Source organism: Monopterus albus, unplaced genomic scaffold (genome assembly GCF_001952655.1).
Source record: "Monopterus albus unplaced genomic scaffold, M_albus_1.0 scaffold14.1, whole genome shotgun sequence".
In the NCBI taxonomy this organism is placed as follows: Eukaryota; Metazoa; Chordata; class Actinopteri; order Synbranchiformes; family Synbranchidae; genus Monopterus; species Monopterus albus.
Window position 1 is genome coordinate 558,238 of NW_018127894.1, and position 14,308 is coordinate 572,545.

The 14,308-nt window shown below is 41.4% G+C and overlaps 1 protein-coding gene across 5 annotated transcripts in view; it reads left to right on the plus strand.

Moving 5' to 3' along the window:
* gnal2 (guanine nucleotide binding protein (G protein), alpha activating activity polypeptide, olfactory type 2) overlaps positions 1–14,154 on the plus strand; it is a 40,575-nt gene extending 26,421 nt beyond the window's left edge. For 3 of the 5 annotated variants that reach the window (XM_020591289.1, XM_020591290.1, XM_020591291.1), the window contains exons 6-12: positions 8,213–8,267; positions 8,384–8,457; positions 10,332–10,390; positions 11,654–11,774; positions 12,276–12,406; positions 12,489–12,556; positions 13,675–14,154. In XM_020591289.1, coding sequence (XP_020446945.1) covers positions 8,213–8,267; positions 8,384–8,457; positions 10,332–10,390; positions 11,654–11,774; positions 12,276–12,406; positions 12,489–12,556; positions 13,675–13,821 — 655 coding nt within the window. In that variant the 3' untranslated portion in view covers positions 13,822–14,154. Of the gene's footprint in view, positions 1–6; positions 175–8,212; positions 8,268–8,383; positions 8,458–10,331; positions 10,391–11,653; positions 11,775–12,275; positions 12,407–12,488; positions 12,557–13,674 lie in introns of those variants that run through there. The other 2 variants (XM_020591292.1, XM_020591293.1) reach the window with 2 other exon arrangements.
* Positions 14,155–14,308: the final 154 nt, after the last annotated feature.

A 14,308-nucleotide genomic window follows, 5' to 3' on the forward strand; every position in this document is an offset into this window, starting at 1 on the left:
CCCCCCACCCCCCTTAGAGCTTATGTAAACTAGCTGTGGAGCCAGGGCAAGCAGAGGCTATTTTTAGCAGCAGCACTGCAGAGCAGAAACTGGCGGAGGGTCACGTGTGCGCAGCGAATCAAAGGGAGTATCCCGGCAATGCGCTGTAAACAAAGGGAAGGTCAGTAGCAGAAGGTGAGACACAAAACGCCTCTGTGTTGGTTTTGTGTGTGTGTGTGTGTGTGTGTGTGTGTGTGTGTGTGAGTGAGTGTGAGAGAGAGCAGCTAGTCACTGCTTGGACATACCTTCTTGTCTCTTAATGGCCTGATATAAAACAAATCATCGCGAGTGCACCCGTATGGTTTCCTGCTTTGTCTCCCCCTGCTCCCCCCTCCACACACACACTCGCACAGAGTTCAGCCATTTCTTCTACTGCTAGAGACAGAGAGGGGGGAGTTGGATTGATCAAAGAGGGTTTTGACACGCCAGGAGGCATTTTGCTGTCTAATCATGTCAGGGGCTCCCAGCTCCACACTCTCTATCAGTGGGAACTACAGCAGAATTGGGGCCATGCAAAAACCCATCAACACCCACATGACCACGTGTGTTCAGTATTGACATTAGCATGTTTTTTTTATCACATGGGGATAGCAAACCCTCAGTGCCTGCTCAGAGTTTGGCCTGTTGTGTACTGCAGCTCAGGTTGTGTAGCCTGTAGGCCAGATTAGCAGTTAGCCAGTTGTCCAGCCACACCCAGACAAAAGGCCTCCCTCCACCTTGGCCACTAGTCAAACAAGCCTCAACTTTCACCTCCTGTGGAATGTGGCCAGAGAGGGGCACAAAACTATTAATAGAAGCCTTTTCTTTTTTTTGTGTCACTTTGGTTTGTTTGCCTAGACAGTTTGAACTGTTGGCTGTTTCATCAGGCTAGGCTGGAGGAGGTAGCATGGGGGCTAACCTAGATGAAAATGTTAGCTCCAGTACAAGCCATATTTCAGCAGCTTTGGATGAATGATTTATTATTGCATTCTGGAGCGTCTCCATACTGATGACCGTCAAATAGATACCGCTTCCTATATTTTAAAGTGTCCCGACGAGATGATGTCGTGTCAAGGGATCATTTGTTTTGTACTTGTATGCTTTGTGGTTTTTCAGCATGACACTGTAAGCAGCTATAAATAGCATTTGTTCAGACATTTAATTTCTGTCCACACCTGAAATGTTTTTATAGCTGATAAATTTAAATAAAGGTGCAATGTTTTTACGTGTTTTTTTGTGCATGTGACTCAGTATTTTCTTTCTGCTTCTGCTGAAGCATAAGAACTACTAAAACAGGTCAATTAATTGATTAGCTGATCAACAGAACAGTCATTTGTAACTATTTTGGTCACTGATTAATGATTTGTCATCTCAAACAAAATTCTTTTGTTCTGTCTTTTAAATTGTGAAAATTTGGTGCCTTTCTTTGTATCTGGTTGTAGATTAAAAACATTTGGGTTTTTGATCATTACCAGTAAACTCTGTAAACCTACAGCATACACAGCTCTTATTATAAAAGGTTTTTGGAGGAATGGCAACATTGAAGATTGTGGCATATTTGACATGTGATTTTGGATATCTTAGAACTGTGTAGAAGTGGAGTGAAGTGGTGGTCTATCAGGTCAGGATTTAATCTTAATGAATAGCAGATTGGTTTTATTTTTACAGTGAATCACTGTAATAATCACCAGGTCTCGTGTGGGTCTTCTGACCCTGTTCTCACCTGTTTATTGGCATAGTATTATCTGGTGTACACTCATTACTCTGGTGATCAGTGGTAGTCTGAACAGATACTGTATCACTGATCACCAACACATATCGTTTCAGCTCCATTTCTCCTGGTCTGCTGGTATCACAGAAATAACTTGGTAATTTGTACAGACTAGCTGCATTGCAGTGTGTTTAAAGCTGCTGTGAGTTTGGCTTTGGAGATGGAGGGTGCACATCAAAGTCATCACAGTTGCAGTTACCACTTAGCCATAAAGTGTCATTTTCAAAATGCGTTACCATATTCAGGCCCATCTCATGTGACTTATTCTGACTGCTCCATGACTTGAAACATCCTTATAAATTATCCCCATGGTTCAGCTCTTAACCTGCATAACCCTGTGCATCTATTTCATCACAGCTGACACAGAGTCTGTCGAGTTGTGACACAATTCACTAATTCTGAGCCTCTTTGCATACTGCACATTACATTCCTCCCTTCACTAACCCTTTATGCCTTACCTATTTTTGTTTGTGTGCTAGAGATGGTGACATTCTAAAGTAATCTGTCTTCATGAACCTAAATTTACTGTGCCCTCCCACCAAACGCACACACTGTGACATACAAAACAGTGTGGAAAGCCAGCACAGAGCATGGTTCTGCTCTGTGTTGATGTATGAGAGAGTCTGGGAATGGAAGGATACAAGTGCTGCCTAGCTTAGGATGAGACGGAGGGATAGGGCAGAGACAGAGAGAGATGGAGGAGTGGTATGGACTGACTGGGGTTGCCATGGGAACCCAGCTGCTAAAAGCAGGCGGAGTCAGTGCAGAAGAGAGGCTGTGTGCAGCGAGAGCGAAGGGATGCCACCTGTAGACCAGTATGTGAACTACACAAACACCACACAGAGGCTTCTTCAGGCTTGCTAACTGCATGTTGAAAATTTTTAAATAAGATTTTAAAAAAGGGAATTAAATGGTTATTTCTGCTAAGAGTTTGTTTCCTCCTGTGTAGGTATGGTTGATTTCTAATCACCAGCCTGTTCATCCTGTACAGCTCGGTTCAGGCTTACACAATCTGCACTGGTACTGTTGAGTCCCCTCTTTGATATTGGTTATTGACTTTTGATTAAGGGAAAAGAGGAAAAGCTCATTTTCACTGGGTCACCGGTTGACTTCCAAACAGAACAGCTAATTTGACATGGAGGCTACGGTTGTTTACAGGCGAGAGAATTGAAATCCACTCGATCGTTGATTAGACTATTGTTACTTGCTTTTCTATTTTTGGGGCAGACTAATTCAGTAGCTGACAGATGCTGTATTGATGTTGGACTTGAGTATTATTTAGAGAAACCCATAAGTCAATTTCACTGAGAGAACTGTAGTTAGGAGCTCCACATGGGACACAGTTCAGGGCTGACAGTCCCCGCTGTGGCTCAAATACTGAATTTGGGACCGAGTTTATTTTAAGCAGAGGTAATGTAATGGTCCATGTAGACAATGAACAGAGACAAAAGGCCATTACAATGTATTTTACGTTTTTATACATCACCTTTCAAAACCATGATTTGATGCAGCCCTGGAAGGCGAATTGGTGGCCTTGAGATAAAACAGGTGCTTTTGTTTACACAAGGTTTGGTTTGACTTTCAGGAGTGTCTCCGTTCTTCCTTCTATATTTAGGAAGTACCCACTGAGCCATTGATGGATTTGTCTAGTTTTGGATCCATCTCCCAAACTGCACAGTGTTCCTGTTTGGATGGATGAGTTTGAACCCCAGACTCGGATCTTTCCACCAGGTGATCAGGATCCTGCACAGTTCCAGCTTCACTTTGTCCTGCTGCACATGGCTCTGGGTGCTGTACCAGCTGATGCCTCTGCCAGTCTGTTATGTGATGAGCTGTGTTGTGCAGCTGTTTTTGTTACGATACTGGGTGTGTTTTGCAAGAGCAGACACATGAAGCATGACTGTAATGTTCTCAAGCTGAGGTATTAGATTCCAGTTTGACAGGCATGTCATGTTTGGAATGACTCAAGTAGAGCTGACATGGTTAGCCAGATAACTGATCAATTAAAAGCTTCTTTTTTTTTTTAAGTAACATTTTTAGCAAAATATTGAATTGGTCTCTTTCCAACCAATATATCAGGATTTCCTAATTATCTCTCTTTTATATTATTGTAAATGCAATATCTTTGGGTTTTGGACTGTTGGTTGAGCAAAATAAGAACATGTCACAGAGGCAATAACTGACCGGTAATGAAAATGGTTGCTAGTTGCAGCCCCAGATCCAGTACTTAAAGCTACCCTACCTGCTCAGCTGCTAGTGGGTTCAGTGAGACTCAAAACTAAGAGACACCTGTTTTTGCACCTCATAGACATCATTGTCAGAGTGGTTGGTACTGTAAATTGGCTTTGAGTTACTTTAGGTGGTGTATCCTTGTATATCCTTGGTAAATATTTCTGCTCATAGTAATGCTGTTGTTCTCTTTACTCCCAGTAAATATGATGAATTTATACATTAAATGGTTGTCTTTGATCATGGCAAAATGAACCTGAAATACAGCTGAAAAAATGTATAACAGAAACATTTAAATAACTCTTTACCAGAGAGTAACAGTGTGGTGGCAGTGCTGCTGTTTAAAACACTGCCACCAGTCAGCTGGAGACTGAGTGAAGGTCCATTATGCTGGCCTGAGTGGCTCAAAATATGGAAACTATTGATTGGATCCTCTGCACTGCTAATTAGAGATGGTCCACTATTTGTAAAAAAGTCAACCCAATTATCAGATGAGCACATGAGGCTGGGCATCGTTGGTTGGTGGGAAGGTTGATTGTTGGTTGGGGATTTTTTTTTCCAGCTTTTACTCCAACATTGTTGCAACTCTTTTTTTTATTTTTTTACATAGCACTTTGATTTTAGGCCTGTGTTATCTTTATGCATGTGTATTTTGCCACACATTTGAATGTTTAAACTTAATTGTTTTGTTCACTTTTGTTGCCAGTTGCTGCTTTACCCTGTAGCTTTATTTGCATTTAGGCCTGTTTGTTTATTTGTTTTTTGTGGCTCTGAAATGATACACAAGAAGCTTGTATCAGTACTCTGGTTCAGGAAGAAGCCCCAGTGGAGCTGGGTGATCTGTTTCCGAGAGCGATGGTATGACGCCTTTTAAAATCTCCACCTCTCTGCTATTACCACCACCACCACCCCTCTACATTCATTTCTGCTCAGTGGGCAGCAGCATGTGACCTGGACCATGTGGGAGCCGAGGCCTGATACCCCCAGCATCAACTGTCCCTCGGCATATTGGTGTGGCTTTTGGCTGTGTGTGTGTGTGTGTGTGTGTGTGTATTCATACTTGTGTTGGGGTTTATGGAAAGATCAGGCCAACAAAAGAGAAAGACACGGCCAAGTCAAGTGATACTGTCCACAACAAAGCCTATACATAGCAACACAGACAGGCCCGCAGGACGAGTACAGCGTGTTTTAGCTAAATACAGAGACAACCCATCCCAGCAGACACAAAGAGAGGGACTGTAATAGACAAGATAGTAGAGGACTTTTAAATTTATCCTGCCAATTCAGAACAAACTGTCATTGAATAATAAAAGGCCCCTTGATGTGTGTGGGTGGGGTGGGGGGTGTAAGGATAAAAAGATGAATGAGAAGTTTCAGCTGGAGTAGTGAGATTTGATGGTTGCCAACAGACTTTAATGTGGGAACAACAAAGACAAATTAGTACTGTGGACATACTAAGAACAAAGTGACAAACCAGCAGCCTTTTTATCCTTCAAACCCACAAATTTGCCCAGAACGACCACGTCGCATAATGATGCCAACAGAGGACTGTACTGGGAGAACTCTGAAGAAACCAGGACAAACCACAGATTTCCCTGGACCTGAAACATGACTTGTCTGTTTGTAGCAGTCCGCCAGAACAGCCATAGTCACTGAAAACTGCACCCAAACCTTTTGTTAAGGCTTTATCTGGACAGCCACTCTGTAATCAGTGTTATCTTTTTCTGCATTTTTTGTGGATTCAGGGCCCTTGTTCTTTTGTGTGTGTGTTTCTTGCTGGGTACGAAGACTATATTTGGCTCTTTGCTGCTCTACCGATAGTACTTCTGTCACATGGCAGTCACAAAGCGCTCAGTAATTATAACCTAGCTAGGTTTCTGCAAGGAAGGCTGACTAAAAATACTCCCACATTGTTGCAGTGATGGGGCAAAAGCTGGAGGTTTTTGGAAGTTGTGCTGATGTTTTTGTGTGACTATATTCAGCAGAGATGAGTGTGTGTCTTCTCGGAAAACAGTCCGATGTGTTTGCTGGTTGTGCTTGTCTTTGTCTCAGAGAAGCACTAATAGACAAACTGATGCAAATAATTGTGTTTTAGTTGATCAGCGGAATAGAAATCATCAACTGCTTTGGTAGTTGGCCTGTTTTGTTAACATTCAGCTAACTTTTTCATTCTAATTGTCAAACACGTCCTGGTTTTGACTTTTCAGTTGTGCTTTTGTCTCCTGTGATGTTAAGTTGAATATGTTTGTGAATTTGTGGTGGGCATTTTACACTATTTTCTAACATTATTATTATTATTATTTAGATTAAACAATTAAGAAACCAATCAGCAGCCTAATTGGTAATGAAAATGAGAACAATGGTAAATGCAGCCCTATTCCCACAGGTTTTAAGCAAATATTGTGAACATTTCTCCTGCTTTGTCAAACATTTTTGGAAACCTGCATTGCTTACATCAGCTGTGGATCAGGAGGTAGAACGGTTGTCCCCCAACCAGAAGGTTGGCGGTTTGATTCCTGTTCTCCCCAGTCCACGCGCCGAAGTGTCCTTGGGCAAGACACTGGACCACAAGTTGTTCCAGATGACCAGTGCCTTGCAGGGGCAGCTCCACCATCTAGTGTGTGTGTGTGAGTTGCCGCTGCAGATGGCTGCCTCCCTTCTGTACCGGAGACAAATTCCTTGTGTGTGTAACATACGTTTTAAGGACTGAGTTGGGCATGAACTGACAACTGTCTCAGGCTAAACCTTATGTGCATCAGGTTTCTTGTAGCCATGTTGTCTGTTGTGACATCCTGAGTCCACAGACAGTTTGGGTGAAGTATGAGGGCTGCTGAGATGCACTAGGCTGTTTGGTCCACGTACCAGAGTCACTCTTCAAGAAAGACCTGACACACCTTTATCTGTTGTTGGTGCTTAATTTACTCCATGCATCCATCCATTATCTATACCACCTATCCTAACAAGGGTTGCGGGGGGACTGGAGCCAATCACAGCTGACATTGGGTGAGAGGCAGGGTCCACCCTGGACAGGTCACCAGTCTTTCACAGGGCTGACATGTAGACAAACAACCACACACACACACTCCTACAGGCAATTTAGAGTCACCAGTCAACCTAAGCTGCATGTCTTTGGACTGTGGGAGGAAGCCAGAGAGAACCCCCACAGGAACAGGGAGAACATGCAATCTCCACACAGAAAGGCACCAGGCTGGCTGGGGCTCGAACCCAGAACCTTCTTTACTTATTTTACTCTGATCAAAAAATTTCTTTCACCATTTGGCAGTTTAATTTATTTTTATCATCACTAGCATTGCTACAGGGCGCCCCCATGAACCCCTACACCTCTTCTGCCATGTGAATCTATTTCATTTTATTGATGTGTACATATCATACACATCAGTCACATCAAATTCCATCTTATGATCATTTTCCACAGCAGTGTATTAATACAGTCTTTGGTTTAGACTGTATGCATTCATGCCATTATACCACCCTTGTTGGGAGTTGTTTTCATGGTGTGATCCAGACCATCCATGGGTCTGTATGCATGTCTCCTCAGCCTGCCCGTTATGTTGTGGAGAGTCCCAGCTGCTGCTGATGCTGCTTCCTCCACTGCCACACATGCTCTGTCAGTAGTGAAGGGATGGCAGCAAGTTGTCTAACCGCCTTATGTAATCACTCTGGCTAGAGACAGACCAAAATAACCCAGACTGAACAGTCCTGCCCTCTTGTGGCGACCAGCTGTGTTCAGACTGGCCTGCAGAGCCTCTAGTCAGACATGAAGGCTGCCTCTCCCAGCATTCACTGAGCTTACATGAATCACTGAATATGCATTTCAGACTGGTACTGCATGAGAGATGGATTAATGAATGATGCTACATTTGTGGTGTGATCTAATCTGAATATTTGCAGTTAATGGGGAGGTTTATATAAATGGATTCATTTGTTTTTGGATTGGTTTAATGAGAAAGTAGCTTTGGGTTTTCATTGAGATGAACTGTGGCTCACTGCTTAGGGCTTGGTTTTTTTGTGGAATCATAATTTATATAGACAGGTCATTCATTTCCTACTTTTCTTATGTAGTGACATTCAATTATTTAATGTAGTTGAATCTTAATGGGTTCCATGTTCTTGCAGCCTATAGAAGAGTATAGACCTCAGTGCAAAGTCTGACTCTGTTCTGTTTCTTTGCAGTTTCCTGGACAGAATTGACTCTGTAAGACAGAGCGACTACACCCCAACAGACCAGGTCAGTAGTCCTGTTCATCTGTACAGTATAAAGGATATTAATCATTGAAAAACCTTTTTTTTTTTTTTTTTTTTTTTGTCTAAACTGAACAGCTCATTGATTTTCATGTTTTACAGGACCTGCTGCGCTGTCGAGTGTTAACTTCAGGGATTTTCGAGACGAGGTTCCAAGTAGACAAAGTGAACTTTCAGTAAGCGTTCACTCAGCTTTTTCTCAGACATAAAACACATGATGGAGACATGTTTGTCCTTAGTTTATTCATAGTTTATGCTTTGTTGTTCAACCTGTTTTTCCATGGTTGGTCAAGGAAATGCTCTATCTGTGCTGATTAAAATTCTCTAAAAGTAAAGCCACCCAGAAGCACTTTATTTTTTGCCACCGCTAAAAACCAACTAATTTGCTATTTTGAGTAAAGTTGGAATAATATAAAAACACCATATAGTCTGATGGACATATTTTTTATGACTTGTGATTTCTAACATCAGTACCGGAAAATAAAAATATATATATATTTTCAAAGACAGAATTTCCTACCTCCACTCAAACACAGAACAAGAGGGATCAGTCAAAATACAGTTGTAAGTTATCTTCTTTGAGAAAACAAGGTTTCTGCAGCTCTTGAAAAGTCTTAAAAGCATTGATTTACATTTTATTTACTACGGTCTTAAGACTGTTATTGTTGTATGCAGCTCGCTTTTTGTGGTGAGAAACATGTCACCCAGTACAGCGATGTGGCTCACTGGTGTGTTTTTATTAGTTTGTGGAGGTGTACGGCACAGACCAGTAAACTAAGTCAGGTTCATAGACATTATGGCGAGCCCACCATAATGTTGGTTTTAGTCTCTGGATGAGATGTTTTGAAAATAACCAAAACACTGAAAATCACCAGCCTTATCCTTTAACCTGACATAGCCTGCAGAAATCCTGGGAAAAGAAACAAGACAGAACATACAAAAACATAACTCAATGGAAATCGGTGTCACCTGTGGTTTCACTTCATTCTTTCGCTAACACCTTAAAGAAAAGAACCACAGACACCCACTTAAGATGCTTTTCTGTCCTGTCCGCATATAGAATAATATTCTTTCTTTTGCCACAACTTTCCCTAAATCTGTCACAAAATCCTGGAAAAGAGAATCAGGCATTTTTCATTTTCTGTGAATTACTGGCTTTCTTAAAAATATCTTTGTGCCCCCCTTTTACATCACTACTGCAGTAATAATAACCCCAGTTCTAAGAATATCCTTTTGGGTGTTATTGCTATATTTACCTTAGTCTTATGTTAAGAGCCTTTAATGTCATACATTATAGCCTGTAACAGCATCGTGTCCTTGAACAAAAACACTGAGCTCCGACCTGCTCGGCGGCTGCAGGCTGAGGTGGAAAGGAGTATCACCTAAGTGCCTAAAACATAACCTGACATGAAGCCAGTTGACAGTTATTGACCGTTGGCTGCAGTTATAAGAGCAGCTGATAAAGGTTAGAGTAAATGTGTTGTAACTGCTGTGATGATGTCAGATGAGATGACCCATTTCCGCAGCCACAGACACAACAGCTTTAATTTACCATGTGCAGTGGTCTTTTGTATTAAAATATATCATCCTGAATACTTGCACATGCTCTGGGACATGACTTCCCTTTGGGTGTGCATTTTTTATTATTCATCCTAGATGACTTCCAAACTTCTAGCCAGGGTTCCACAAGGCACAGAGTCTGTGCAAATAATGCTGTTTTTCATATTATTTATTCATTAATTGATTTTTCAAGTAGCCAGGCTTGTTCCATTTAGATATAAGATCTCTTTTGCAAACCAGACCTGAGATTAGGAGCAGGTTTAGCTCAAGACAGAAATCTGTTGTTGTGTTGATGTAAATAAATGCCTATTTATGTGAATGATCATTGAAATAAACCCAGTGTGTAAATGTTCTTATGCCAACTGACTACAGTACAATATGTACCTGAAGCCACCAGTCGTGTCACACAAGAAATACAAACTCTGGTCAGAAGAGGGCAGCAGCGAGTGCAGTTGTGTCTCAGACTGACAGTGTCTTGTCTCCTCCACAGCATGTTTGATGTTGGGGGCCAGAGAGATGAAAGGAGAAAATGGATCCAGTGCTTTAATGGTGAGACTTTCAGCCTGTTTATTCTTCGTTCTCTTCAGGTAGCAACACTGTGCATTCTCAACCAACAACACGTTCTCCTCCTATCACATCTTGCCTGTTTTGTGCCAGCTTCAGTATCACATCACTTCTTATTTTTGGGTTATTGCTGCACACGTGTGATATCAAACAGCTGCCCAGGACCTGTATTTATCAAACTTCTAGGAATTACATTTAAGAAATCTTAAATGTGAGCAATAAGGGGAGATATTCTGATGTGGGTAGTTGATGTTAACTTTTAAGAGCAGCTCTCATGATTAATCACATGTATGGTCAGAGAAGGAGAAGCCAATCTGAACAACAGTCTAATATTTATATTGTACTCTATACAGCAAATAGGGCTGAAATAATAGGAAATTGGCTGAAAAGAAAACCCTGTTCTGCAGTGAGATATTCTGATGTGGGTAGTTGATGTTCACCAGAGAAGTCGTGTAATGAGGAGAATTTAGTGCCACACTGACATGTGCAGACACTGAGGCCAGTACTAAACAGAAACTGGTGCTAAGCCCCAGCTTTAACTGTCCATCTCATACAGGCGAAGAAATGCACAGTTTTCATCTGCCTAGCTTGCAGTTCATCTCTTGTTGTCCTGGTAGGTTATGTATGTATATAAAAAGAAGTACTGTTAAAATATTGGATTACTAAAGCAAAAATGTAATGATAACAAAAGTTGAAATCTTTTACATCTTTCATATTGCATCTTTATTTTTTGCACAAAATTATGGAGAGTAGTATCAATAGGAGTATCAATAATTATCTGTTTCCATAAGCGGTATCAATATAGGAATTGATTAAATCCTAACGATACCCATCCCTCTTAATGATTCTTTATATAGTTATAATAGTTGGTATGAATTATTGTTATTGGAAGAGGATCACTCCTCCGTTAAAGGGTTTTTTCTGGGAAGGTTTGTGGTTCTAAGGATGAAGGGTGTTGTATGCTGCACAGATTGTAAAGCCCCTTGAGACAAATTTGAGGTATGTGATATTGGGCTGTACAAATAAAAACTGATTATCATGCTTGGCTTTGTTTCTGTACTAAGGTCTGTGGAAAATGTCCAACTCAAACTTAAGAGACCTCTGGAGCGCTCTTAAATTTAAGAGCCTTTCTAAGTCAAAAGAAGTGTTTTTATTGTTGCTTTTGTTTGTATAAAAGTGTATTTTGTGCTTAGTTTAGTAGCAGTCTGATAAACATGGGCCCTGATATAGCTCCTCTCCTCATTCTAGACGTCACTGCTATCATCTTCGTGGTGGCCAGCAGCAGCTACAACATGGTAATAAGGGAAGACAATAACACCAACAGGCTACGGGAAGCCCTGGACCTCTTCCGCAGTATTTGGAACAACAGGTGAGACACAAACACAGGCAAGGTTTGAGCTTTCATGTCTACTCTCTCTTACTTTCTTCTGTCTTAGTGTGGGTTTATATACAGTAGGTGGTGTGATGTCTTCAGGAGGCTGAATCCAAATCAGAAATTGTTGACTTTGTAAAATCTTGAGTTCAGTAATTTTACTTTCTCTAAACATATCCCGGTGATTAATTCATAAAGGATTAAGATTCAGTGATGTGGAATGGTAAGACAAATCACAGCAAGAATTCATCACTCTATTTGATCACCTAAGCTGACACAGTAACCATCTAAAGCACTGTGCAGTCTGATCTTGGCAAACGACTTCCAGAAATGGATAAGAAATGTCCAAATGATTGTGTGATGATCCTTTTGCCTCCCTTTACCTACAGTTTATACATACACACCTACATGCTAACAGCTGTGTTCTTTTAGGGAGCTGCTGTTGATTGATTTACAAGCAGTGTTAATATTGATTATTGAATGGCATTTGTTTTTCAGATGGTTACGCACTATATCAGTCATATTATTCCTGAACAAGCAGGACATGCTGGCTGAGAAAGTATTAGCTGGAAAATCCAAAATTGAAGACTACTTCCCCGAATATGCTCGCTACACCATACCAAATGAAGGTTAGTGCCCCACTAAATACTCCACACACTTTTTACCTTATTGTATCGGTCTGGGATAACTTTTAATCTCGTGTTCTTTCAGCAACTCCTGAAATTGGTGAAGACCCGAGAGTGACGAGAGCTAAGTTCTTCATCCGAGACGAGTTTCTTGTGAGTACATCACTGTAGAGTGTGCTGGAATGTCCAGCTGTGAATAGATTTGTTCACCTGCATGTTTTAGGCAGCTTTAAACCATTTCCGCTGATGCCGATCTTCTCATGAGGACAAGTCAACTGCAGATGAGTGACACTAGTTTGTAACAGCCAGCCTTGTTGCTATATCCTGAAACCAGGGAGAAAATGATTTAGAAGGTGTTGTAATACTAAAAACATATTACTATATAATCTAACAAAATCAAAGAGTAACATGAGAAAATATTAATTAACTAGAATTTAAGGTTTAATTTTGTGCAGTTTTGTTTTTAAAATAAAACTTCATCTTTGATGAAAAATCCCAGGAATGCTTAGAAATGAGTAGTTTATTCATTTAACAAAACAGGATGATTCAAAATGAGTGTCAACTAATTTGAATGGGGAAAAGCGTATTAGTAATCAAAGGGAAACTGCAGTCAAGAGTGACAACATGGATGCATTTGTTTGTTGCATTTTGCTTTACTTGGTATGAAACCGCAGGCTGTTGTCTTACCAGATTAGGTGTTTTTCTGCTGAATTTGATTGCATTTTCTTTAATCAGGCAGGTCAATGTTGATTAATTTGTCATAGCTTAGTCAAGTCTGAACGCACAAACATGATGCACGTATGTGTATTTTTAGATTCAGTGTGATGTACAGTTTCAGTCCATACTCATAAACCTGCTCAGAAATAGATGAGATGCTCCTTATTATCACACTTTTCAACTTGCTTCAGTATCAAAGCAATGTACTGATAATTGTCTGTACGTCTGTGGGTACCTAGCAAACAGGAACTGCTAATAGTGAGTTTGACCTAAACAAATATAAACTCCGCTCAGGTTGCAGCCTGCAGTGTGACAACTCGAAGCTGAAGCTACAGGGACAGGATGTGGTGGTAGCTTTGGTTATAAAATGAATGAAATACTTGAAAAGGAAGGGACATTTTCAGAGTCCAGAGCAGCACACCTGAAGACTGAAGGAATTCAGAGGCTAGCTGTAGCATATTCAGGGTCAGAAACAGCCAAAAGAGGAGCTCGAACCCCTCCTCTGGTCATAGTACAGATCACATGATGTCACTCTGATGTCTCTTTCCCCTCAGCGGATCAGCACTGCGAGCGGCGATGGCAGACACTACTGCTACCCCCACTTCACCTGCGCCGTGGACACAGAGAACATCCGGCGGGTGTTCAATGACTGTCGGGACATCATCCAGAGAATGCACCTGCGGCAGTATGAACTCTTGTGATGGGAGACCGCCTCCGTCAGCCTTCTGTGTTATTCTCCACCATTCTGCATCCTTGACAAGCTCCTCCTCCTTCCCCCCTTACTCCGCCCCTCCATCCTCCCTGAAAGAAACCCTCAAAAACCCCTGACCACCCCTCCTGTCAAGGACGATGAAGTACTACTGAAGTGTGTCAAATCCTCTTCCTCTTAACCTCTTAGCGTTTTGTACTTTTTTTTCTCTGAGACCGATTCATCCCTGTTTTACCGCTGTAAAAGGAACGCTGGGGAACAAAGTTGTTGCGTGCCACTTCTTTTTGTTTTTATGGCTTTCTTTTACTCCTTCCTTATGAATGCCTCTATTTTTGTCATTCCACTAAGCCTCTGCCTTTTTTTGCCCCTTCATGTCCTTCTGATTTTTGGCTTTGTCACTGGACCTGGACTGGTGGATGCGAATAGATACAACACACCTACAGGACCTCAGAGTAGAGGTAGCACATGCGTGTGTGTAT